General features: G+C 39.3%; 1 protein-coding gene across 1 annotated transcript in view; it reads left to right on the forward strand.

Moving 5' to 3' along the window:
• Window positions 1–2,143: 2,143 nt before the first annotated feature.
• si:dkey-192p21.6 (uncharacterized protein LOC565246 homolog) overlaps window positions 2,144–26,539 on the forward strand; it is a 31,840-nt gene continuing 7,444 nt past the window's right edge. The window contains exons 1-15 of the mRNA XM_059566236.1: window positions 2,144–2,305; window positions 2,405–2,499; window positions 2,711–2,832; window positions 3,926–4,041; window positions 6,504–6,573; window positions 7,114–7,180; window positions 7,989–8,068; window positions 17,605–17,681; window positions 18,636–18,666; window positions 19,148–19,308; window positions 21,940–22,052; window positions 22,284–22,405; window positions 23,865–23,988; window positions 24,361–24,447; window positions 25,933–26,010. Coding sequence (XP_059422219.1) covers window positions 2,227–2,305; window positions 2,405–2,499; window positions 2,711–2,832; window positions 3,926–4,041; window positions 6,504–6,573; window positions 7,114–7,180; window positions 7,989–8,068; window positions 17,605–17,681; window positions 18,636–18,666; window positions 19,148–19,308; window positions 21,940–22,052; window positions 22,284–22,405; window positions 23,865–23,988; window positions 24,361–24,447; window positions 25,933–26,010 — 1,422 coding nt within the window. The 5' untranslated portion in view covers window positions 2,144–2,226. The remainder of the gene's footprint in view (window positions 2,306–2,404; window positions 2,500–2,710; window positions 2,833–3,925; window positions 4,042–6,503; window positions 6,574–7,113; window positions 7,181–7,988; window positions 8,069–17,604; window positions 17,682–18,635; window positions 18,667–19,147; window positions 19,309–21,939; window positions 22,053–22,283; window positions 22,406–23,864; window positions 23,989–24,360; window positions 24,448–25,932; window positions 26,011–26,539) is intronic.

Consider the following 26,539-nt stretch of genomic DNA (forward strand, 5'->3'; position numbering starts at 1 on the left):
TCTAAAATTTTAGAAAAAGTTGTGTCTGCTCAATTGAGCACCTTCCTGCATAAAAATTATCTGTATGAAGAATTTCAGTCAGGTTTTAGGCCCCACCATAGCACAGAAACTGCACTTGTTAAAATTACAAATGACCTGCTTCTTGCGTCAGATCAAGGCTGCATCTCATTTCTAGTCTTACTTGATCTTAGTGCTGCGTTCGACACCATAGATCATGCCATACTCATAGATCGATTACAAAACTATACAGGTATTCAAGGGCAGGCTCTAAGATGGTTTAGATCCTACCTGTCCGATCGCTACCATTTTGTTTACTTAAATGGGGTGTCATCTCATTTATCATCAGTAAAATATGGAGTGCCACAAGGATCCGTCCTAGGTCCCCTTCTATTTTCAATATACATGTTGCCCCTTGGTAATATTATTAGAAAATACGGAATTAGCTTCCACTGTTATGCTGATGATACTCAGCTATATATCTCAACGAGACCAGATGAAACTTCCCAATTATCTAAGCTAACAGAGTGTGTTAAAAATGTAAAAGATTGGATGACAAATAATTTTCTCCAATTAAATTCGGATAAGACAGAGATATTAATTATTGGACCAAAAAACACTACACAGAATCTTGTAGATTACAATCTGCAACTAGACGGATGTACTGTTACTTCCTCTACAGTCAGAAATCTGGGTGTTATATTGGACAGCAATTTGTCTTTTGAAAATCATATTTCCAATGTTACAAAAACCGCATTCTTCCATCTTAGAAACATTGCCAAGCTACGAAACATGTTATCTGTTTCTGATGCAGAAAAGCTAGTTCATGCTTTCATGACCTCTAGACTGGACTATTGTAATGCATTTCTAGGTGGTTGTCCTGCTTCGTCAATAAACAAGCTACAGGTAGTCCAAAATGCAGCAGCTAGAGTCCTTACCAGGTCAAGAAAATATGATCATATTACCCCAATTTTACAGTCTCTGCACTGGCTACCTATTAAGTTCCGTATCAGTTACAAATTATCATTACTTACCTCTAAGGCCCTAAATGGTTTAGCTCCTGCGTACCTAACTAGCCTTCTACCACGCTACAACCCATCACGCACCCTAAGGTCACAAAACGCTGGACTTTTGGTAGTTCCTAGGATAGCAAAGTCCACTAAAGGAGGTAGAGCTTTTTCACATTTGGCTCCCAAACTCTGGAATAGCCTTCCTGATAATGTTCGGGGTTCAGACACACTCTCTCTGTTTAAATCTAGATTAAAAACGCATCTCTTTCGCCAAGCATTCGAATCATGTATCTCTTAAATTGTGAATGTAGTTGCATCTGCATTTTTATTCTTTAGCTTGGGTTAAACTAATTTTACTTTGTTGGATCAGCAGCTATGCTAATGATGTCTCTATTTTGTTTCTATGTTTTGCCACGGGATTTACATCCCGTGGTAACTAGGATTTACACAAGCTCCAGTCTGGATCCAGAACACCTGAGAAGAGATGATGCTGACCCTCAGAGGACCCCAGATGATGCTAACCTTGAATCAACAAACAGAACTAACAATTATTGCTACATGTGTGACTGCATCCTATAATTACTATTAATTAATAATATTGATAGTTCATCATCTAGCTGACTACGTCTTGTATTATTATTATTATTATTTTTCTAAAATCCTGTCAAACGTGCACAAACTACTAGCTACTACTAAATATTGTTGAAACATAATTTTCTGTAAAGTTGCTTTGTAACGATTTGTATTGTAAAAAGCGCTATACAAATAAACTTGAATTGAATTGAATTGAAACATGAGAAGTCCTCGTTTCCATTTTTATCTCTATACTTAAGATAAGATAAGATTAATTTGATCAAGATAATTTCTTTTATTCTCTTTTCTACATTTATACACTAAACAACATATTTTGGATACAGCTAATTGTGATTTGTGCCTTTTATGAATATGAATTTCATCCTTATGTCTACTTATATAGGCTTCTGTTTTTAGCTGTGTTCTTTATTCTTTTTTCCTAGCAGCACGTGCTACTCCCTAGTCAATAATAATCCTTCCTATCTTCATCGGTCAATCTTCTTTTGGTGTCCTCTGGTAATAAAATGCTCCAACACATTTCAAAGATCACATGTAATCACATGTACAGTACAGTGATCTTTGAGCGCTCTCTATTTTCCCATGCTCAAAAAGAAGAAAAAGAAATACAGCAGATTTGGGATTAACAATGAAGGCAACCAATATCATGCAAGTTTTCTCTTTTTTCACTCTTCTCTCAGCAGGTCTGTGTGAGAGACACCATAAAGGTAAGTCATGGGTATGATATTCAGGTTTTTAAAATATGTTGCTATAAATGAGCATATTCACTGTATTCATACCATACTGCAATCTCTGTCCTTTTTTAGTTTACAAGCTGAAAATGGACGAGGCATTGCTAATATTCCATAACGAACTTCCGTACATCGTTAGTGTTTACTACACCTCAGATTACTGTTATAAGGTATTTAAAAAAATTGTCTTGATAGTGGCTTTTCACCCCCCCATAGTGAGCAGTATAAACCTATGTTTAATATCTAATAATATAATAATATTAAATAATAATATAAAAATGACTAATAATATGTATGCATGCTTGAATGGTCAAAAATGGCTTATGTTAAATGAATATTAAATAAACACTATTAAATGACAGCAATATACCTCTTCGGCAGTGTCTTTATCAGCCCCTTGCCACAGTTGGGAATGGGCAGAGCAATATTTCTGTGGTGGTGAGCACACAATTCACACTGACTCTAAAAATCATACCTGTTGATGGAAACGACACTCTATGCAGGTAAGATTTGCCTTGAACTACACCTGAACTTGCTACAATATATTAACTTACATCACCCTAAATAATGATCCTTTTTAAATGAAGCCTTTTCAATAACTCTGTTTATGAATCAGGTACAGAAGGACCTTACATAAGCTAGATATATAGCCCTAATAGCGGCCAATTGCATTTGCAGTCACTGAGACTATTTATGATCATGTGTTTGAATGTGACCTGGCTTTAGTGCTGCCCTTTGGAGAATACCTCATTGTGCATTGATCGCACTGCATTTTGGGGTTAACAAGCTGACACTGGGATAATGATGAAAAAGACCATTAAAATATCCAAGCTTGTGGGCCTCTCACAAACCCCAGGTGGGATGTTTGAAGGAGGAACCCGTAGCAATATTTACAAACAGCCTGGGCCTCAAACAATCATCAAGGTTTGGGCCGTTTTCAAATAGTTTGTCGTGAGTGTCTGATTTCATAAGATAAGTCACAGTATCTCTCCCACACCGTACGGCTGTGGTCTAGTCCTGGGCTTCTTTAAGATCAATACCGAGGTCCCTTTCCAAACCGAGCCATTATTGATTTACTTTCTCCCCCAAAGAACGTGCAGGACACTATGTCATTCCCAGGCCGATCAATAAAGGCTTATAGTGCACATTTTGGGGGATGAAAAAGGTGAAATGGGTTCAAAAAATGCAATTCTCCCTGTTGCCCTCTAGATGACACCCTTCAGCCTTTTTCTATGTCTTTGTTTTGTTATTTTCAACTCCATGTTGCTTCAAAGAGGCATTCATATATACAATACAATCATAAAATACAATTTTTTTTAAAGAACTATATCAATCAACTTGGTTTTTGTAAATATAATGTGAAAGTTGATTTTTGGGGTACTTTTGTTAAACAATTACATGACAGGTTACTTGCATCAGTCAGCAAACAATTTATGGTTAACAAGAAAACAACAAATTCATAAATCTGAAAATGTTGGGGATGATGTGTAACAGAAATTAAAATTAAAAATTCAATAACCATCACCACGACTATAACAATGTGATAGACGGATCAGTGTTTTATTACATGTTGATTACATTATTTCTCCTGACTAGTCTGAGTCAGACATTTGAGGAAGCTGGCCATTATTCTCTCTGGATGAGGTCTGGATTGCTAAATGATGTAACCTGTTCTCTCACTGTGGATAGGAGCCCGAACAACGCATACCTGCGTAAGTATGCATGTTGTGTAATTAAGAACATTAAATAAGTCATCAAAAAGACATATATTGAGTTCCAAAGTTCAGAAGAAAAGCGCCTCTCTCATATCCCAGGAGTCGGATGAGACTGTATTGATCTGCTAAACTGCTCATTTCTTGAAAAAAAAAACAGCTCAAAGAAAAGCTTTTCTCCCATGTTTGTTTTGGAAGATGCCCCGGGAGGGGAGCATTGAGGGAAATACATTAGAGGAGCGTGAAGGATTAAAGCATAATGGAGTTTTGAAAGCACCACGCTCCATAATGCACCGTCTACTTTGCAATAGTGCAGATTATGTTGTAGATCAGACTTTTAAGGGCAAGTAGCCATTATCTGTCAGATATATGGCCAGTATGACTAAACTCCCGGCTATGTGATGAGCTTCCATTATGCGGACCGGCTGCTGATTACACTCCAGCTCCAAAGGGCCATCACAACTTAAGTGATGGTGGTAGTGATCAGCAGATGTTAAGAAGAACTGATGAGGGGACAGCGAGAAAAAAAAGAGTCTGTTTTCAACTGAATTGCAGTGATAATGTTAGTGTAACTTGTATGTAACTTACTCACACTTAAGTGTGTGTGTGTGTGTGTGTTTCCCAGACTGATATTTTAAGGCTGTCTTGGACTGAAAAACTCTGACCTCAGTCTTGGGTCTGTGATGACTAAAAGCAGTAAATTGTACAAACATACAGTAATTGGTCTGCTTAACCTTAAACTCTTAATAACATTTGGACTAAACTGCGCAAATTAGAGTAACTTTAAGTGTTTCAACTTCAGCAATTAGTGTTATATAATTTATTGTGAAATAAGCGTAGAATAATTTACTAAGGATTGAGGATAATTAGACAGTGATGATCAGCATAAACTGTATTACCTTTCACTACAAATAAACACATGACAGCAACTGTCCTCAAAGCTTGTTTTCAAAGGAAGTGTGGTAGTTTTTGATTAGAGTAAGAGTTTTTTAATATTTTGATGCCATGGACCCACAAAAATTATTACAGTTTTTTTTATTAAAAGGGATTTATATATTTTATAGAATTAACACCCCCCCCCCCATTTCATATATGCAGATTAGTTTTTAAAAAAAAAAATTGTCATTTAATATACTGTCATATTTTATAAAAAATTATTAAAATAACTTTTTTAAGTCCTAAAATATTTTGTACCTCACAAAATTATGTGCAGATTTTTTACACTGTTAAAACTGTCAGTAGATTAACAAAAATATTAATCTCATTATTTTCAACTTGTTTTTACAGATAAATAAAAACAATCTAATAATATTAAACTGAATAAAAAAATTATTCATTCTTTTTTTTAGGTTAACTAATTTCTTTAGGATATATATATATATATAGTATATGTGTGTGTGTGTGTGTGTGTGTGTGTGTGTGTATGTGTGTTTTTTTTACTCGTTTTCACACTAGCAACCAATTAGTTTCTCTTGCCTCTTAAGTTAAAGGACATTTGAGACATGACAAACATGACATACTTAAAGGTACTCTTAAGTGGTCAAAGTGTTGGATGTGCACGCAGTGTTTATTTATCTCAGGGCCACTTTGTCCAGGCTCCTGCACTCAGTCATCACTATAGTATCATCACAACTTCACTGTTTCCCCTTGTGTCATCAAGTGTATTCACACTTTGATCAAATGGTCCTTTCTGTGTTTGTTTTTCCGCAAAACATCGCCACTGTCTGATTGAAAGTATTGGCTTGAGATCACCGGGTGCAGCATGTTCATTTGATTAGCCATGTGAGTGTGAGTGTTTTTGTCCATGTTTTGATAATAAAAGATTTAGGGCTTATGTAAGCATTATGTAACAATGTTGAACTCAATTTAGTTTTACGGAAAAAGTATATCAATCTCCTGATCTCACTTCAGTCTGATTTTTAGATTTATCTTGCAGTACACACAAACTCAATAAAGATGTCTGTACAGCTTCCAAATATTTGGAATATGAAGCTGTTTTACACCTTCCCTTAAGCAGTCAGTATCATGGAGGACGGCCTCGGACAGCCGATATGATCCATTCCATCATGCACTGTGAAAATATTGCCTCAGTACATGGCCTTATTGGAGACCCAAGGCTAGGGTTTCATAGATTGATTGTACGCCTATAGACTGGTTTCAGATTACATAAAAGGACACTGCTGGATTCTTGAGAGCTCCCTCGTGGCACAGCATGGGTGACAGAGGCTTGTTCAGAGCGAAGGCTGAGAAAATCGTAGAAACTGAACATGTTTGTAAACCCTTAACTTTTTAATTATTTTAACGGACTAAATGCTGTCTTCAACAGGCATTCACATAATCCTTATCGATACACAAAAAAATAAATAAAAAAAACAAGTTCTTCTTAAAAAATACCCCAAAAACAAGACGCAGTAGAAGTTTGTATAACCATTGCTCTTATTTATTTGCTATTGATTCCTCAGCGCTGTTAGCGGCATTCTTGATTCTGGCTTCTATCACTGCATTTTGGGCCTCTTTGCCTTATATACTCAGGTAATAATATCATTTTTCCAATTACACTGCTGTTCAATAGTTTTGTTTAAGATTTTTTTTTTTTTTACTTTTATTCAGCAAGGATGGATTAAATTGTTTAAAAGTGACAAGATGTTTATAATGTCGCAAAAGATTTATATTTTACATTTTATTGAACTTTCTATTTGGCAAAAAATCCTGGGGGGAAAAAATGTATCAACTGTTTAACATTAATAACAATAAGAAATGTTTCTTGAGCATCAAAGCAGTATATTAGAATGATTTCCAAAGGATAATGTGCTGCTAAATTCTGAAGTAATGGCTACTGAAAATTCAGTTTTGACATCACAAGAATAAGTTACATTTTAAAATACATTAAAAAATAAATCAGTTGTTTTAAATTGCATTATTATTTCATAAAATTGCTGCTTTTACTGTATATTTAGTTTGAATAAATGCACCCTTGGTTAGCATAAGAGACTTCTTTCAAACTTTTGAACCGTGTGTAAACAGTTTTTTTTAAGTTGATTTCAAAATAAAATATTGTTTTTACAACTACAGATGCAGCTGTACACAGAGGCTAAAGAACCGTATCTGCCATCGCGGATCTCTAAACTCCATAGATCTGGTGAGGGCAAAACGGTTCATACATTATACAAGGAACAGATCTTATGCATCATACACTGTACATTTGTTTATGCTTAGTTCATAGCAACTGTAATCAGCTATTTCCTGGATGATCACATCTAAAAGGCAAACAAGGAGCCTTTTAGCGGACATACCGGTAGTTTAATTTTCTAAGATCTTGTTTGATTGTCCTGGTCTGAAAGTTTGATTAGCTTTGTCTGCTGCATTTCATCCAGTTGTTTGGAGAGCAGAGCAGGAAGAGGGTAATGCTAATTCCTTTGTGATGGATCTCACTGCCATCTCAGACCATATGGTGAATGGGAACATTTCTTTGGAAATGAGAGAAACTATTCATGCTTCCCAACCATGTACTAGGCTGCTCATGCTCCACAAACATGGCCAAAGCAACGATTGATTTTGAACATTAATTTCTTAATAGTATGCTCAATTGACAAGCCATAATCAATATTTTACCTGACAAAACTGTCAAATGCTAAAACTGCAAATGCTTTATGATATAAGTTGTATGTGTGTGTGTGTGTGTATATATATATTTATAATATAAATGTAATATTTAAAATATTTTTATTTTTTAAATAAATACATTATACATACATACATTTTATATATATATATATATTCAATTATGTTGAATTATGCAAATATGTTGCTCCTATGTTTCAAAGCAAGAAAGAATATATATAAGAACTCATAGTAGATACGAAGGCCCATTTACAAATACACATTTGTAATCTTAGAACTTACCTTTATTTAATGACATACTGAATTGATTGTTTTTGTTTTTTAAGGATGAGGCGAATAATGAACATTCTGTGGACAAAATCAAATCAAAGTCATCAAGGCTGAAGTCACTGGACACATTTCGAGGGTATGTGCCAAAAAATGATTTTTCAGTTATTTGGCCTAAAATGGTAACTTAATTTTGAATGTGCTGAACTCCCTAAATTCTATGAACCTATTAATACCTATCAATTGTCATTGGCCTGACGGCCGCATTTGCTCATAGAATGCATTGTGGGACTAAAGAGATTGTAAGGGGTCACAGGCTGGACATACACTCACTCGAGCCATTGTTTACAGAGGTTGCTCTAGGCATCATCTCTAATATATTTTGCCTCTGTGCTGGGGAACAGTGGATTGCTGTTGAGCAAGGGTGATGTGATTTAATTGGGAAGCCAAGCAGGGCTTGATAGTGGCTCGGGGGCAAACACAGAAGCCCTCCTCACCCGAGACAGGAAGCTGCTATGGCTTTGACCTCTCAATTCCCAATAATTGATGTAATAATACAAGGAGCATATCAGCACATATTCAGCAGGCTGTAGATCTGGAGCTGGAAAAGATATGACTTCCCAGATCAAGATTTGTGTAATGGATAATCCATGTGTGTTGCAAAAGTGCTTTTCAGATAGCAATCACCAATGGCAATTTGTACTGTCAATGACAGTTAGAATAACCAAGCTTTTATGGTTCTTAGAAATGCCATATGTTTAGTTCCAGCCTCTTTATGTGAAACTTTTGAAAGCAATTCATAAATGATTCATTCAAATTTATAATCATTTTCCTTGTAAACTGCAGTGCTGATAAAAACAGATGTTCCACTCAGTCTATACCTGCTTTTACTCTTGGATATGAAACAGTCAATTTCCCTGTTAAGCCTAATGGTTTTATCAGTGTGGCTGGAGACTTTGGTTCTTTGTTTTAATGTTTTCTAAATTTCAGCCTAAGTATTCTGTAATCTGGCACTAGAGTGCTGAATTTGAATATGATATAGACATCATCTCATACATATAGACTCAGTGGATGATGTCACAGCTGGCTTGTCAGGTCTGTTGATTTATGATGCCAAGGTAATATTGGATTCTGCAACAAATGCATGATATTTCACAAGAACTTTGCAGCTATTGTGGGTCCAAAACAAATTCAACACTACAAAATACACATGGGATCCCTGATTTGGCTAAACATGGAACTTAATAATGTCAGTGGATGTCTTTAGCTCTTTGTGAGCATATCATAGAGAAAGCCTCTAGTGTTGCAACTCCCTTGCTTTATAATATGGCCTGTCCAGCAACGAGTCAAAACTTTTCACTGAAGTCAGAAGCACCTGTCATCTGCCCACCACCCTGGTGAAATTGTTGCGGCTATGGTTTTTCTCAGAGCTAAGAAAATAGTACCCTCAATTCATCAGTTTCCATCAACATGATATATAGTATAACTGTAGACTTTGTTTGCATTTTAATTTTTTAAAAATGATTTGGTTTTTAGTCTCGCCAGCAAAAAGCCTGCAATCAGTTTCCTCATATTTGTAATTACAAATTGATGCTGGTGGTTTTGTGATAAGTTACGCTACCAGCAAATGTACTTCGAAATGTGCTAATTTGTTCTTTTCTATGCAGGAAACAAGTCAGTTTACTAACGTGTTACTCTTTCATTTTGTTATTGGCGACTGGAAGATTAGTTCAACCAGAAATGAAAGTTCTGTCATCGTTACTCACCTTTAAGTTGTTCCAAACCTGTATACATTTCTTTTTTCTGCTTAACACAAAAGAAGATATTTTGAAGAATGCGGGAAACCAAATAGTTGATGGTCCCCATTGACTTCCTCACTGGTTTTTCCATTCTGTGAAATTCAGTGGGGACCTTCATCTTTTGGTTCTCTACATTCTTCAGAATGTCTTCTTTTATGTTTAACAGAAAAACTCAATACTCATACAGAAACTCATACAGGCTTCGAACAGCTTTAACTTTAACTATATAATTTAATTTAAATGTTAATCATACTCCTATCGCAAACGTACTCGGTTACTAAACGTAACCTCGGTTCTCTCTAGAAGAGCGAACGAGTACTGCGTCTTAGCTAAGACGCTACGGGAAAAGTCTCTTTTCACGAAATACTGAAGCAAAAAATTATCCTTAATTTTGTATTTTTGTAAAGCGCATTTGCAGCAGTACACAGCCATAGGTGAGATGGCTCGTTCGCTCATTGGCTTGTTCTGCGGCAACTGCACAGCCTATCGAGCGCAGGCTGATGCAACATCAGACCATCAGACTTCGCGCCCTTCTTACCACTTCCCGCCGAAACAGGTGTGGCCCAACCTATAAAAGGTGCTCAAAAAGGCTGACTCACCTGATTTATTTCATCGCCGAAGCGAACCAGAGTGAATCGTACGCACGGCAGAGAACGCAGTACTCGTTCGCTCTTCTAGAGAGAACCGAGGTTATGTTTAGTAACCGAGTACGTTCTCTTATGAGAGCTCTCTCATACTGCATCTTAGCTAAGACGCTACGGGAACCCAATGTAAAACGCTGTGCGCGCAGGGATCACACCAATAAACCTGAAGCAACGCCCAGGATTTACAGTGCACAGTCACCTGAGGGACTCACAGAGAGTCCAGGACAGAAAGGGGGAAAGCCCTCCGTCCCATATCTAGCGGCATCCGTAGATGCGGCAATATGACATCACACAGCCGAGGCAAGGCCTGACCAATGTGGCAATGCGGGTCTTACGCAATACTGCCCATATAACAGTCGGCAGCGCATAGCGCTCGTGAACTCAGAATTCCCCTCAGGGCCCTGATTCGACTATACCGACAGCAGCCTTGCTTGCAAGGCGGGAACCTCCAGGTTATAGAACCTGATAAATGTAGACGGCAAGGCCCAACCTGCCGCCATACATATATCCTGCAAGGAGATCCCAGTAGACCACGCCAACGACGAGGCGACGCCTCTTGTGGAGTGTGCTCTGATGCCCAACGGGCACAGAAGGCCCCTGGAAGAGTAAGCTAACGCTATGGCGTCAACTATCCATCTGGATAGAGTCTGTCTCGAAACAGCCATTCCCTTGGATCGTCCACCGAACGAGACAAACAGCTGCTCCGTCTGCCGAAAGGCAGCAGAGCGAGACACATAAGCTCTTAAAAACCCTAAAAGGGCAAAGAAGACTCGAGTCTCTATCCTCTCCTGACACCGGCAGGGCAGACAGGACAATAACCTGAGCCCGAAACGGTGTGTTGAGGGATTTCGGCACATAACCGTGCCTAGGTTTGAGTATGACCCTTGAGTCATTGGGCCCAAACTCCAAGCACGACTGGCTCACCGAGAGTGCGTGCAAATCACCCACACGCTTCACCGAAGCGAGAGCCAACAAGAATACTGTCTTGAACGACAGATGCTGAAGGCTAATCGATTGGATAGGCTCAAAAGGGGGACCCTTCAAGGCCTCCAAAACCGCCGCGAGGTCCCACATAGGGACTGACGGAGGTCTGGGAGGATTCAGCCTCCTAGCTCCTCTGAGGAACCGGATGACTAAATCATTCCTTCCTATTGACTGACCGAGCGCCGTTTCAGAAAACGCCGCGATGGCCGCCACATAAACTTTGAGCGTGGATGGGGCTCTGCCCTTATCCAACAGCTCCTGTAGGAAGGAGAGGACCTCCGTCACCTCACAACTAAGGGGTGAATAACCTCGAGCTGTGCACCAGCTGGAGAACACCGACCACTTCGAGGCATACAGACGTCGTGTCGACGGAGCTCTGGCCTGAGTGATGGTATTTAGCACTCCCACTGCGAGATCAGCGGGTAACCGTTGTGCGCCCACACATGGAGGGACCACAACTCCGGTTGAGGGTGCCAAATCGAGCCCCTGGCCTGCGAGAGGAGGTCCCTCCTCAATGGTACCGGCCACGGGGCGATATCTGCTAACTGCATCAAATTTGGGAACCATGCTTGGTTCATCCAAAGAGGTGCTACAAGCAGTATTGAACATCTCGTTTCTCTCACCTGTTCTATCACCTGCGGAAGGAGGGAGACGGGAGGGAAAGCATAAAGCGGACAGCACGGCCATCCCCGTGACAGCGCGCTTTCGTTCTTGGAAAAGAACGCAGGGCAGTGAGCATTTTCGTGGGACGCGAAGAGGTCCACCTCCGCCCTGCCAAATCTCTCCCACAACAGCCGGACTGTTTGCGGGTGTAGAGACCATTCGCCCGTAGGAACATTGCCTCTGGACAGCCTGTCTGAAACCAGATTCTGTAGCCCAGGCACATGCACTGCCCTCAGCGAACGCACGTTGCGCTGAGCCCAAACCAGGAGGCGTTCCGCTAGCCTGTACAGGTTTCAGGACCCGAGACCGCCCTGGTGATTTATGTAGGACACCACAGACATGTTGCCCGAACGGACTAAGACGTGGTGATCCTTGATTTGGGGACAAAAGCGCATCAGCGCGTTCTCCACTGCCAGCATTTCCAGACAGTTGATATGATGGAGCTTTTCCCGTTCTGACCATAGGCCAAAGGACGGTCTGCCCTCGAGCAGTGCTCCCCATCCCGAAGTGGAGGCGTCCGTCAACACCATCTTCACATTCGGGGAAGTCCCCAGGCTTACACCTGATCGGTACCAGCCGTTCGCTGTCCAAGGTGCCAGAGCTGTGACACAGCTCCGATTGACCTTGAGATGCCGCCGGCCAGACGCCCACGCTCTGCGCGGCACCCGCGTCTTCAGCCAGAACTGCAGGGGGCGCATGCGGAGCAGGCCCAGCTGCAGAGCCGGAGATGCTGAGGCCATGAGGCCCAGCATCTTCTGACAGTGTTTGAGCGACACGGTCGCGCCGCAGCGGAAAGAACTCGCTGCGCGCTGAATGCCCATCACGCACTGTGGTGACAGCCGCACCGTCATGGAACAAGAGTTCAGAACTATACCCAGAAACAGAATCGTCTGACTGGGGTTCAGCAAACTCTTTGCCCAATTGACACTGAGGCCGAGCTTCTCGAGGTGATCGAGTAAAAGGGCCCTGTGGTCCACGAGCTCTGCTCGTGATCGGGCCAGAACCAGCCAGTCGTCCAAATAATCCAGCACTCGCATGCCTCTGAGTCTGAGAGGAGCGAGCGCTGCATCCATGCACCTCGTAAACGTACGCGGAGCTGCGGAGGACTGTAAACTGGTATGCCTGGCCCTCGAAGGCGAATCTCAAATATCGCCTGTGGTTTGACGCCATCTGTATTTGAAAATACGCATCCCTCAGATCTATTGACATGAACCAGTCCCCTCTGCGAATCTGCGCGAGGAGTTTCCTGGTCGTAAGCATTTTGAAACTGCGTTTCTTCAATGCCTTGTTCAGCTGTCTTATATCCAGTATGGGCCTGAGACCCCCGTCTCTCTTGGGCACCAGAAAGTATCTGCTGTACCGCCCCCCCTCGCTTTGAGCTTGAGACACAGGCTCTACAGCCCCTTTGCTCAACAGTTTTGATATTTCGGCCCGAAGTATGTGTGCTACTTCTGTTTTGACCGTAGTTTTGACGCGCGCTGAAAAGCGCGGAGGGCGTCGAAAAAAAACTGTAGCGAGTAGCCTCTCTTTATAATGCCTAGCACCCAATCCGAAACCCCTGGAAGCGCTGACCATGCATCTGCATGAATGGCTAAGGGCTGGATGCGAAGCGCGCTCTGTTGACTGGTCAACGGTGGCGCTCGGGTGTGCTGTGCATTTGAGGCGGGGAGCGCGCTGATCACAGCGGGCAGATCGCTCCTCCTCGACCCCGTCCCGGCGCTTAACCGACTGGGGCAAGGCTGAGCAGGTCCCGTGGGACTCGATATGTCTGCGAGTAACTGTGGGCTGCATATGTGCACATTTACCACTTTCAACTCGCTGTCTGCCTGTGCAGAGCGTACGTGCACGGGCCTCGTTTTTACAGAAGCCACGCGCCGTATGTGACATAGTGTATGTGGGCACTGGGGAGTGGGCACGTTTACTATGCGGCACGCTCGACCGATCTGTGTCGATCTTATGTGCGCGAGCCCTGTGTGCAGGGCTGTGCTTACATGTGGAGATGGGCACTGAGGAGTGGGCATTGTCACTGCATTTATAGCACCATCGGCCGTGGCCGGACGAGCGTGCACGGGTTTCGTTTTTACAGAAGCCACGCACCGTATGTGGCTTGCGCATTGCAGAAAACGCTGAGACAGTCACAATTCCTGGAACTGAAACAGCGGCGCGCTTGGGTGAGAGCTCGGCCACAGCGGAACTCGTAAACCTGCGCTTCGATGAAGCAGCCATCGCGAGTAGTGCAGCCGCAGCGTCACACAGCAGGCTTTAGATGGCAACACCGCTTTTGCCGCCGTCCAGCAGAGGGCGGACAAAGGTGTGTCGCTATCGCCTGTTCCACCGGCGGAAGTGACTGGTAGTTACTGTTTTTTAGCATCATCAGTGTGGAGAATGCTAGTGAGATAGACGAACGAGTTCGCGCTGAATATGGAGCGTTTCAAGCCTTCGCCACCTCTTCGTGAAGCTCAGGAAGAAATGAGGCGGGCTTTGAGAATTATGCTCATCCGAAAGGGAAATACCATCCAGCCGGGAACGAGAGGGGGGGCGCTGGTGCAAACCACTCACAGCCGAGACTCGTCGCGGCCAACGCGAGCATTCGCCCCGGCTCCTTCTCGATGTCAGCTCGTCTGCTGGGCTTCTGAGCAGAAGGCGCGAGATCCTCTGAGCTCGCCCAGCCCTCACTGCCCGAAGCTAGCAGAGAGCGCGTGTCCTCTTCCCCCAACGCGGCCCTGAGATCGACTTCCTCGGACGATGCGCCGGCAAACAGCCGGCGCTGCCCAATGGGAAGCGATGCAGGGGGGGCCGGTGAAGCAGGGCGAACCGGCGAGCTCGGTTGAGCTGAAGACGGTTCCGGAATCCGCTGGAAGCGATGCTTTTACGGCGCCTCAGCGCAGCGGAGAATGCAGGCTCAGAGAAAAAGGCCAGGCGAGTCCTCAGAGTCACCATGGCAACAGCTCGCAGTGGGGGCATCCGCCGTCAGCGAGCGCGAGCGCTGCATGATCTTCACCCAGGCAGGAGACACAGATGACGTACCGGTCTCCCTCGCTGAGTGGGGCTCTGACGAGCCGCAGGAAGGCATCTTAAAAAAGACGCGAGCTCTTTTACGAGTGTGTGTCACAGGGCGAACACACACACACATAAAGAACAGCTGGATATAACAGAATTGAAAGGATATAGGCGCCGGATAGCGCAGCAGGAACGGTAGTGGAAGGCGGCGATGCCAGCAGCTTCAGAATGGCTCGTCCTGCTGATATGCTTTCTCAGACGACGCTTGCTTCCTCCGTGATCCAGCGATGCGTGAGCTTCGCTGAAGAGATGAAAAATCAGGTGAGTCAGCCTTTTCGAGCACCTTTTATAGGTTGGGCCACACCTGTTTCAGCGGGAAGTGGCAAGAAGGGCGCGAAGCGCCCTTATTGGTCTGATGTTGCATCAGCCTGCGCTCGATAGGCTGTGCAGTTGCCGCAGAACAAGCCAATGAGCGAACGAGCCGTCTACAAAAATACAAAATTAAGGATAATTTTTTGCTTCAGTATTTCGTGAAAAGAGACTTTTCCTGTAGCGTCTTAGCTTAGAGAACCATGCTATTCAACTCCTTGATTTTAATAGTTTAACATGTATAAATTTTACCTGCCCTCGTTTTGTCTGATATCTCAAACTTTTTACAGTGGAAACTGCTGTTTATATAAATCACAAATGTGTTTATATACATTACAAATCACAAATGATTAGCGTCAACTACGTAATTTAATTTGAATGTAGGCCTAAATCATTTTCAGATTGTAATGTACTCCCATTGCAAGTCATGTTATTTAACTCCTTATTTTAAGTGTTACCTGTGCTAGTTTTATTTGAAATCTCAGGCTTTTATAGTGAAAACTGCAGTATGTATAAATTACAAATTTGTCCACTCAGGAATTACAAAGAGCTTTAGCTCTGGGATAAAATGACAATGATAAATATACACTGGGAGTAACTGCCAAAATACATTTTGTACTTGTTAGCAACAGTGGTTAATAAGAGGCAACACAAAGACACCGCATTGTTAGAGTCTGTTGCGTTTTATTTTTATTTTTTTGAAAACTTAAAATACTTAATTTGCTTTGGGAGGTTTTTTGAGAGTGAAAGCCTCCCAAACACTGAGGTTTTTTTATTAAAATGATGGGCTATAACATATTATATTGCAAACATTGTGCCATATAGTTTCATCTTGAAAATTACTTAACCTTTGTCATTGTTACTATGGATACTAATGGATGCCTTCGCAAAGTGTGTGTGAGAAAGAGTGTGAGTGTAAAAGAGATAGAGAGAGAAGAAAGACAAAGACACGCTCTTTAGAGGATGGCATGTGATTAAAATCTTGTATCAGGAGGTTAGGCCTAAAAGGAGCAGTAATGGACTCTGTTATGATCTCCTAATTGAATATGGTGAGGAAAAATTTAGATTGGTTAGATAGAATGAAGTTTATCTGAAGGTCCATGCAGTGCTTTGCTTTCTCAGTATGTTCTTATAGAGAGAAACCAAAGAGAACACTTCAACGCCATGATTTGAGTGTTGTCAGTTTAATAGCTGAGGTGTTGTCTCAGGGTCTGATCACAAAAATCAATTTCATGTCCACGGGTATATTTATGTTGTATAGTGCAAACATGCATTTTCTGACGTGCAATAAAAAGCATCTCCTGCTGTTGCTAATTCAATGTAGTGTTCCATCATGCACAGTAAGTTGCAGCTTGGCTTCTTTGCGCCAAAAAGTTACGCGTCTACAATAAATTACAGCAGAGGGCTTTAGTCAGCACTTCTGGGTGAGGCGATTCAGAGGACAACCGTTCATTTCCTGAGTGATTCATAATGCTTAGCTTGCATTACCTTACACCGCATTTCGTCTCTGATATATAAAACAAATGCCACGCCTTCTGGTCTTATGATCCATAATACTGATACAGTTTACCTTAAAGGTACAAGTGACAGTTGAGGTACCAAAGGATATTGTAATGATAATTTGTAATGATTTTTACTTATTTGTTTGTACACAACTGTTCAAAGGTTTTTGGTTGGTATGATGAAAGCCATCTCTTATGCTCATCAAACCTATTTTATTTGATCAAAAAAAGTAAAATACAGTAAAATGTTATTACAATCTAAATAACTGTTTTCAATTTTAATATATTTTAAATATTAATATAGATAATATACTTTATATAGATAAAATATTTATATATTATATAGATAATATCATTTTGTTTTCTTTATTGTCAATTTAATACCTTGCTGAATAAATGTATTAATTTATTTAAAAGAATATCTTACCAAACCCAAACTTTTGAATGTTAATATATTTTGCATGTTGTATAAACTGTAATAATATTTTGAATCTCATTTGATCAAATGGAAAAAATAAAGAAATGAATTGGGGAAAAAAGGATCAACTAGTCAAAGAGCTTCTTACAGCTTTTGTCAAAATCTTTGTTGAAATTCTGCTTGTTAACAATATTAATCATCAATAGTCTTAATATTGGCTCAATATATTTTTAGATAATATTTCATTAAAAATACTCCATATACTGATTACATTTTTTGTGTCGTTTTGTTTACAGATTCTCTCTAACGGTTATGGTATTTGTGAACTATGGTGGAGGTGGTTACTGGTTTTTCCAACATGCACCTTGGAATGGTGAGTTATTTTGCTGATTGGTTACATATATGTTGATCTGCGATGACCTCTCTATACAGGGCTCCATATTGAAACTTATGAATGAGAATCATTCACTCATTGTCTTTTAATTTGTCAACCAAAATAATTTAGCTTCTGAATGTTTCATTTAAACATAAAAAAATTTCAGCTCTTGTTGTTTCTTTTTTTTTTTTTTTGGCTGGAACCGAGTTAGCAATATACACTTTACAAATGTGTCCTAAAGTTATTGATTAGGCATTTCTAGATATATACCACTAATTAAGTACATCCAATAAGAAATTAAAGCTAAAATGATGCTTCATAAATCTTCACGGACTACCAAAGACACAATGTACTGATATCAGATACTTACATTTGAAGTGCTGCTTTATCAAAGAGACACTTTAATTCAGCATGCATTTTATACTTCACATCTACAGTATAACTTTTGGATGAACATCCTCAAAGGACACAGATGAGAAGGGGTTGCATGTTAAATTTTAATGGGGGTCTATTACGAAGAACATCTCCTGGAGTAATCACAGATGAACTCAATTTAAGGCTCATAATGGCCTCTTCATCATATCAGCAGAATTGTATTGATCATAAGGGAAAGCAGATGGATTTTCATATTACTGTGAGGCATCCTCTGTCATGGCTGTATGAGCATTTATAAATCATTTGCTGTCTGAAAATCGAAAGATAATGAGAAAACAATGTTTTTAAAGGCACACAATCTTTTATCATCAGTTGCTAGACTCTGAGTGACAGCTTTAGTTTACAATTAAGTGTGATTATGAGGATAAAACTAATTTTGTCAGTCTTTCAGCAATAAGATAATGCATATCCTATGTGTCAGTCAAATAGCCAACTTTCCAGCAACTGTAGACAGACATGCACCAGATGTGTGTGTGTTTTCATGTGTGTGAATGTGTTTTTCCATATACATTACAGGTCTCACAGTAGCTGATCTTGTGATGCCTTGGTGAGCTGCCAGCATGCACTTAATGAATCGATGGAAAATTATTACTTTCCATTTTTTAGATTAATATGGAAAAGAGTGGGACTTCAGTCCAACAGTTTGGATCTGCCTTCAGAACCTTTCAGATTTAAGGCTTTTCCAACCCACTACCATTTAAAATGCTTTGCCTATGCCAATTAATCTTTCTTTCTCTGAGAGTATAAATAAAGCTTGTAATACCCAGAGACTGCTTTAATTCATGATGAACTGGATGCAGATTCCTCTATGAATAGAGACCCAGCAATGTAGTAACCACCTTAAATTGTGGATTTGTTTGTTATGGAAAAAAAGACATACGTACACAATCTACCCCTCATTTGACATACGTAAATCAGAATTACCAAAAATCTAGCATTAGCCAATGCAAATATATCCCAAAAGCATATATATGTAGTGATGCACAGTATGTTATGTACAATAATACTATCTTTAACTCTTTGGCAAGGTTTGTGTTCATCATAGGTACTTCTGTAGTGCTAGCATTCACCTCGATGCATAGGAAAGGTGTTCCATGGCTACAGCTCCTTCGCAAGATTACATGGAGAACCATCATCCTGATGCTCATTGGTTTCTGCTTCATGAACTACAGCCCAAGAGATGGATATTGTGAGTAGGCTATAAATATTTTCCATTCCTTTTCTTCAAGTCATATCATAACTTTTCCTTATTTTTTATTTTTGAAGGGCACCAGTGGTGGTGCTGGCTCACGTGGTGAGCTTTTAGTTACAGTTCTTTGTTTTTTCTATAAATGTGCCTCCTCTACACTCTTAAAAATAAAGGTGCTTAAAAGGTTCTTGCAATGCCATAGAAGAACCACTTTTGGTTCCACAAACAACCATTCAGTCAAAGGTTCTTTAAAGAACCATCTCTTTTTATAATCTGGAGTACCTTCTTTCAACACAAAGAACATTTTGTGAAACACAAAGTTTCTTCAGGTGTTAATGATTTTTTATGAAACTATCAGACATAAAGGTTCTTCTGTGGCATTGTGAGCTCCATTATTTTTTTAAGAGTGTATTTGAATTGACATGATGCTTCTGCTTGCATTGCATTGGATTTAGCATAGTACAATAGAACTCATTACAGTTGTTCTATTCTGGCTGACTGTGACTGATACCAGACAAAGAGTGACCTGCACCCTTCAATCTGCCCCCATTATTAACAAAGACTGTGAACTTTTTCTGAAGTAATACGAAAGCGTTACATTTTCAAGTCACCATATCCTCATTTTTTACAAATGAAGTCCATTAGCCTCTGTTAATGATGAGAATGAAAGCAAAAATGTATAATCCAGGGTCTCACCGCAGCACATTAAGACTGTCAGGGTAAAGTGAGGAGGGCATGGAGAGTCGTCTGACAGGTCAGTGCATTGCATTGCTCATACATTAGCCAAAGCAGCTAAGCTGTCTGGCAGGATGGATGTGTAACTAAGTTAATAAAAATATTGTGATACTTTCCAGTGATCCAGTGGCAATCATAATATCTGGAGCCATTGAACAGGTGCACAGAGCAAAAACAAGCCTGGCGTTAATGGTCAATTATCACAGATAGGGTTTCATCATGCCAGCTGCACAGTGGATTTTATGGAACTTCATGTAATGTAATTACAGTTTTTGGCCTAAACTGCCAAATTTACTCTCTCCATATCTGATACCTCAGTCTGTGAATCACTCAGAATGATGTTTAGAAACCATTTCCCCCAACATACAAATGCAACAAAATGTATTACAATTCAATGAAAATCATTTGACTAAATGATCGATTTAAACATGGCACCAGTGAGGATTTTAGCCGGTCTGTCTCTGCTTGGCCACTGAAGCCATTATCATCCTTGGAACTTGAAGAATATTAATCTTGAAAAAAAAACACAATGCCTTAATGCTTTTATCATTTCAAATCTACCAAAACAGTCCCACTTATGCATAATAATTACCCTACTGTTTCGCCTTTCATAAATGAACTCACACAGTGAAAACAGGTAAACACTTTTAAATTTTACAATGTTGATTGTAAACTAATCTTTTTGTAAAATTACTGGCTGTCAATACTTTGATTGATAAATTGCACCGCGGATTTGCACTAGAAAGTGTGTGCATGTGGGATTTAATTGACAGATACCATTAGTCACCGAACCACTTCCTGTCTCCATGCACAGAGGTGGAGTGTTTCCGCTTTTTATTTGATTTGTTGGATCAATGATCAGTATTATATTGTTTCTTGTGGCACTTGGTACGTGCCACAAAGAGGTTTTCAATTAACTAATGTGCAGATTACCATCAATCTCTTTCTCTGTATCGCTCACTCCCATCACCCTCCCTGCCAGCATCTCCTCAGATAAGCATTATTAGTCTCCGGCAGGGTAGATCACCCCTCTTTAGTCCTGCAGTGAAAGACTTCTCACCTCAGCCTGGGCCTGTGTCAGCATAATCATCATTATACTGTGTTATGGACATTAATCTGCTCTTCAGTGAAAAACAACACAACACCTAGAAGTGTTCACACACGTGCAGTAAAATTCTTATTTAAAAAGTATTTTATATTTCTTGCTACTGGTTGCTGTATATTCAAAGTAGTGGTTCTATGGTTTAATAAATTACAGCTATTTATTATTTCATTATATATATTATATTATATATATATATATATATATATATATATATATATGTATATATAAAGTCATAGATGTTGAAAACTGTTGTTCTGCTTGATATTTTTGTGGAAACTGGTATTTTTTCAGGATTCTTTGATCAATAGAACTTCTTTTAAAAACTCTAATAGGTTGTATAGTTATATGGATACACTTGAACTGTTTATATATCAGTTTAAGTAGTTTCTTATTCATGTTAACTTTAAAAGTATATAAGTGTAAAAGTGATATATTACAAATTTTATTTGCATGCTATTATCCTACAATATAGTGTATTTTTAGATAATTTATTTTATGAAAGAAAATGGATTAGCCTGCACTGGTTTCATAGAAAAAGTCTTACTGTAAGAAATTCCTGTTAAATCTTATACAATCCTGATAATGTTTTGCAGTAATGTATCCAAAGGACAATATATAATCTATAGGTAAAGCACTTGTACAGCTAAAGAAACAAAAGCCCTCCACTGACTTGCTTGCTGACTACTATTAAATGCAACCCTATTTCAAAAATACATTATATGTGAGTGTGTCTTTCTATCAGTCTCTAATCGTATGTTTTTTATTTGTGTGTGTGTACATAACTGTGTTAGTATCCTGGTCCTGGCTACGGATACCCGGAGTGCTCCAGCGTTTGGGTTTCACCTATTCTGTCCTGGCACTGATGCAGACATTCTCTCCCCACAGAGAGATCCCCTTGAGGGAGGTGGGGTAAACTCTATGGCTCACATTTCTCTCAGATCAAACAACTGTACAGGAAAACATTTGTTCTGAAATAATGATTAATCGCTAGAGGTTACAGTAAGATGATGTCAATATGTTTGTTAATATGTCAAATCATTGTTTTTGGATAACGTATTACTATTGAGTCTTATAATATATACACGCAAGACTGAGTGATTACTTACCCTGATTGCTTTCTGCATGTTCTCCTCAGCATAACTGGTGGAAACCCATTCAAGATTTGGTTTTATACTGGCCTGAGTGGATCTTCATTGTGTTGCTGGAGACCATGTGGCTGTGTCTCACTTTCTTACTGCCTGTTCCAAACTGCCCCATGTGAGTTCATATTAGTGTCAGGCTTTGACCGTGCACATTTGTGAAGAAGATTAACTATCACACTCAACAAAACAAACACAATAATATCTAATATAAATCCTGTGCATTCAATAATTAATGTGTTATGTGTCTGTCAAGCCTGATTTAACTGGAGTTCATCCCTTTATTAACATAATAATAATGTCATTCATACATCAAGCTAATTCCTTGGGTGACATATATGTTGGCATTATTACACAAGTGCGCCGCCGAGAATATATGCGGGATGGCAGTAATGTTGTACATTTACATCACGAATGCACATATTTATTCATTGCAGTATGATCATTTGTGTGGCGTTGTGTTTGTGAGTTGGTGAATGCATGAGGATGCGTGCCGTACAAGCCCGTGTTGTGCACTCTTATGAGATCTGTGATTTATGAGTGTTTGGCGGCCGCTTCAGAGGGGATAATTAGCCAATCTCAGTCTGTCATGTGCACTAAAAGGAGGCAGGGAGAAAGGATTCATCTTCCTTTCTCTGCCTCTCTCCTTGTTCTCCTCGTATCCGCTCAACCTTCCATTTACGTCCTCCTTCTCCTCTCCTTCAAGATTTCTTTTCAATGTGTCTGACCCATAATGACATTGACGATCACATGCAGAGCGCTGATAACTCTGCTTGAATAAAAACATTTTGACCTTGCAGTCAATGTCCTTTTGTTGCAACACAAAGCAACTTCAAATTTTGCCACCAACAAACACCAAAGACTTTAATTTAATTAAACCAAAGACTTTTCTATAAATGTTTTTCTTGTCACTGTCGCCTTTGGCTGTTTCTTTGCAAAGCTGTTTTGGAACAATGTGTGCTTTCAATAGCGCTATCAAAAATAAACTGAATAATGAATGGTTTCTATAATATATTCATTTAAATGACAAGTAACTACATTACCCTTCAAATCAGTAAAAAGGGGTCAGTAAAAATAAATTAAAAGAAGTTAATTTTATTCAGTAAGGACGCATTAAATTGATCAGATGTGACATTAAGACTTTTACGTTGTAGACAATTGTATTTAAAATATATTTTTTTAGCTTTCTATTTATTTAACAATCTTGAAAAAAAAAATCATGGTTTCCACAAAAGTATCATCACAGCTATTTTTAACATTAACAATAATAAGAAACCTTTCTTGATTTTAATATCAGCATATTAGAATGGTTTCCAAAGGATCATGTGACACTAAATAAAATTCAGCTTTGCCATCATGGGAATAAATTACATTAAGTTATACATTAAGTATATTAAAACAGTTATTTTAAATATTGTAATAATATTTCACAATATAACCATTTTACTGTATTTTCGATCAAACAAATGCAGCCTCGGTGAGCATAAGAGATTTCTTTCAAAAACATTTTATACATCGTAACAACCCCAAACTTTTGATTTGAAAGGTAGTGAATATTACATTGTTTCCTCTGCTAGTGGTTATTTAGGAGCTGGTGGTATTGGAGATGATGGTTTACACCCCAACTGCACAGGAGGAGCAGCCGCGTATATAGACAGGTGGTTATTTGGGGACAACATCTTCTGGTATCCAACATGCAAGGTGTGAATCATTTACGGTCAGCTTTAACCAGTTCAATGCAGTAAATATCTGACACTAAATACTTCATTATGATTGATCAGTTGGCTTTGTTTTGTATAATAAGAGCAAAAATGCATATTTGACCACTGCCCTTGGCAACCTTATCGCTTGTATCACTCCATGGTTTTGCGAATCAATATATCCATTTATTGACTTAGTTAATGACAAGTCTTGTAATAAGCTTCACGCAGAGGATTATTTGCAGTAATGGCCTCTCTGATTGCACATTCACACTAAGTGAAATCACAGCTATAGTTATAATGATTAAAATGGCATTTATATTGGGATTGTATGGATTGCATTACAGAACATTTATCTTTTCTGTTTCTGTAGGTCTTGTATCGTACAACCGAGCCTTTCGACCCAGAGGGTGTTCTGGGTACAATTAATTCCATAGTCATGGGATTCTTTGGCATGCAGGTAATTGAAGATAACACTATTTAAGCAATATCTATAAAGTGTGACATCAGACCACAAAACCAGTCAAGGGTCCATTTTGATAAATTTATATTTATATATAATCTGAAAGCTGAATAAATAAGCTTTCCATTGATGGTTTCTGGAAGCTGAGGGTGCAAAAATATCATTTAAAAAACTGCCTTTAAAGCTGTAATGAAATCCCTAGCAATGCATATTGTATAATGAACTCAGTTTTAATATATTAACTGTAGGAAGTTTACAAAATATCTTCATGTAACATGATCTTTGCTAAAAATCGATCATTTTGAGCCATACAATGTATTTTTGGCTATTGCTACAAATATACCCATGCTAATTAATACTAATCAAGGTCCAGGGTCACAACTATTGCTTTTAACATCAATAGTTCTATAAACAATAAATTAATCTATAAAAGTAATCTACATTTTTTTTATGTACAATTTGCACACTTATTTTGTTGTTTTGATGAATTGTGCAGAATAGTTCTAAAGCAATGCAATCCAAAAATCTGCACTCTTGGAATCCACTCATATTAAAGAATCAGAACTAACTGTATAAATAAGACAAACTTTGTTAAATATATAAAAAGTAAAAATTAATTAATTAACTGACAAACAAATAAATAAACAATCAAATTTGCTTTTTAAAGGACATGCACCAAAGACAACTCCACAAAAGAAATCTAGTGACAAATGAGAGAGAAAGCCTAAAACGAATCCAAAGCCCAAACCGTGTATTTCACAGACTATAGATCATTGACTTTTCAACATGTTCTCTTCTTGTCTCATTGACTATTTTCACTTTTAGTTCACCGAACAATGACAAATCTATAATATTGGACTGGATTTGCTGGCAGCTCTCTTAGACAAGCAGCTGTTCTGTCTCAGTAGTCCTTGCTGCTGTGGACAGATGTGTGCGTCTCTGGCAAAGGTCAGAAAAGTTTCTCACCCTTTGATGGTGACAGTGCCCCGTTGACCGGTGAGAACTAGATGTGCAAACTCAGTTGCATTGCTGAAATCCCCGTGGGCGGAGGCAAAAAACAGTTAGCGCCAAGCCCGTCAATCAACATGTCTTTGAGAAGACGGCAGGTGTCGGCCTCTCCGTCTGTGTCCGTCCGCTCCAGCGTCCTCAGCTGAGGCTCATTCGTCATCACTGAATTAATCAGTGAGCACGGCCAACATCACAGCCGCGAATGGCTGAGCAGGGAGCGTTGTAACTTGAGCTCTTTTTTCAGGGCCAAAACCACTGCTCACATCCTCTCTCTCGGTCCGAACATGATATCAGTATGACGTATGATAAGCTTTATTATCCTGCAGTCTATTTGCTGTTAATTAATTTAGTTTACTTAGAGGAATATTATCTATTTGGCCGAAAGTGCAGGCTTAATACGCATCATTTTGCTATGAAAATGGTCAAACATTTAGGTATTTAATCTAACACTGGAAATAATCTTTATGTCCACAGGCTGGAAAGATTCTTCTGTTTTTTCGTAAGAAGAATAAAAGTATCCTGGCTCGATTCCTGATTTGGGCCCTCATCCTGGTATGTGCACACACACTTGTATAAGAAAAAAAGTAAAAAGAAAAAAATTCCTGATTTCAACAGCAAAAACTGCACAATAGAGCAACGCCTTGTATGAACAAATGTTATATTGCTTGTAGTTGCAGACAGTTTATGAAATAGGTAGGCGTCATATGATATGTGTATATATGCACTGAATGAATTCCAAGGCAGAGATTGCTATCACACCTCTCTTGGGACTGAACCGGATTGGTTGTTGAGTTCACGGATGTCTGGTGGTTTTTGAATCTGGAGTTTTACCACTATTATTGCATATTAATTTCCACTGGTTCTTTCTGTCATGCATGACAGAAAAAAGGTTTAATATAACTATTATTTAGCATGTTTTATACCATGTTTAATAACTTATAAAACATACTTTAAAGAATCATATTTATACTTGAAATGCTTTAGATGTCCTGAATGTAATGTTAAAGCATTATTACTTTACCATTTTTTTTAAAGAAGCATCTTATATTAACAAAGACTTGTTGTTTATTCTTATTACAAC

Source organism: Carassius carassius, chromosome 14 (genome assembly GCF_963082965.1).
Source record: "Carassius carassius chromosome 14, fCarCar2.1, whole genome shotgun sequence".
Taxonomy (NCBI): Eukaryota; Metazoa; Chordata; class Actinopteri; order Cypriniformes; family Cyprinidae; genus Carassius; species Carassius carassius.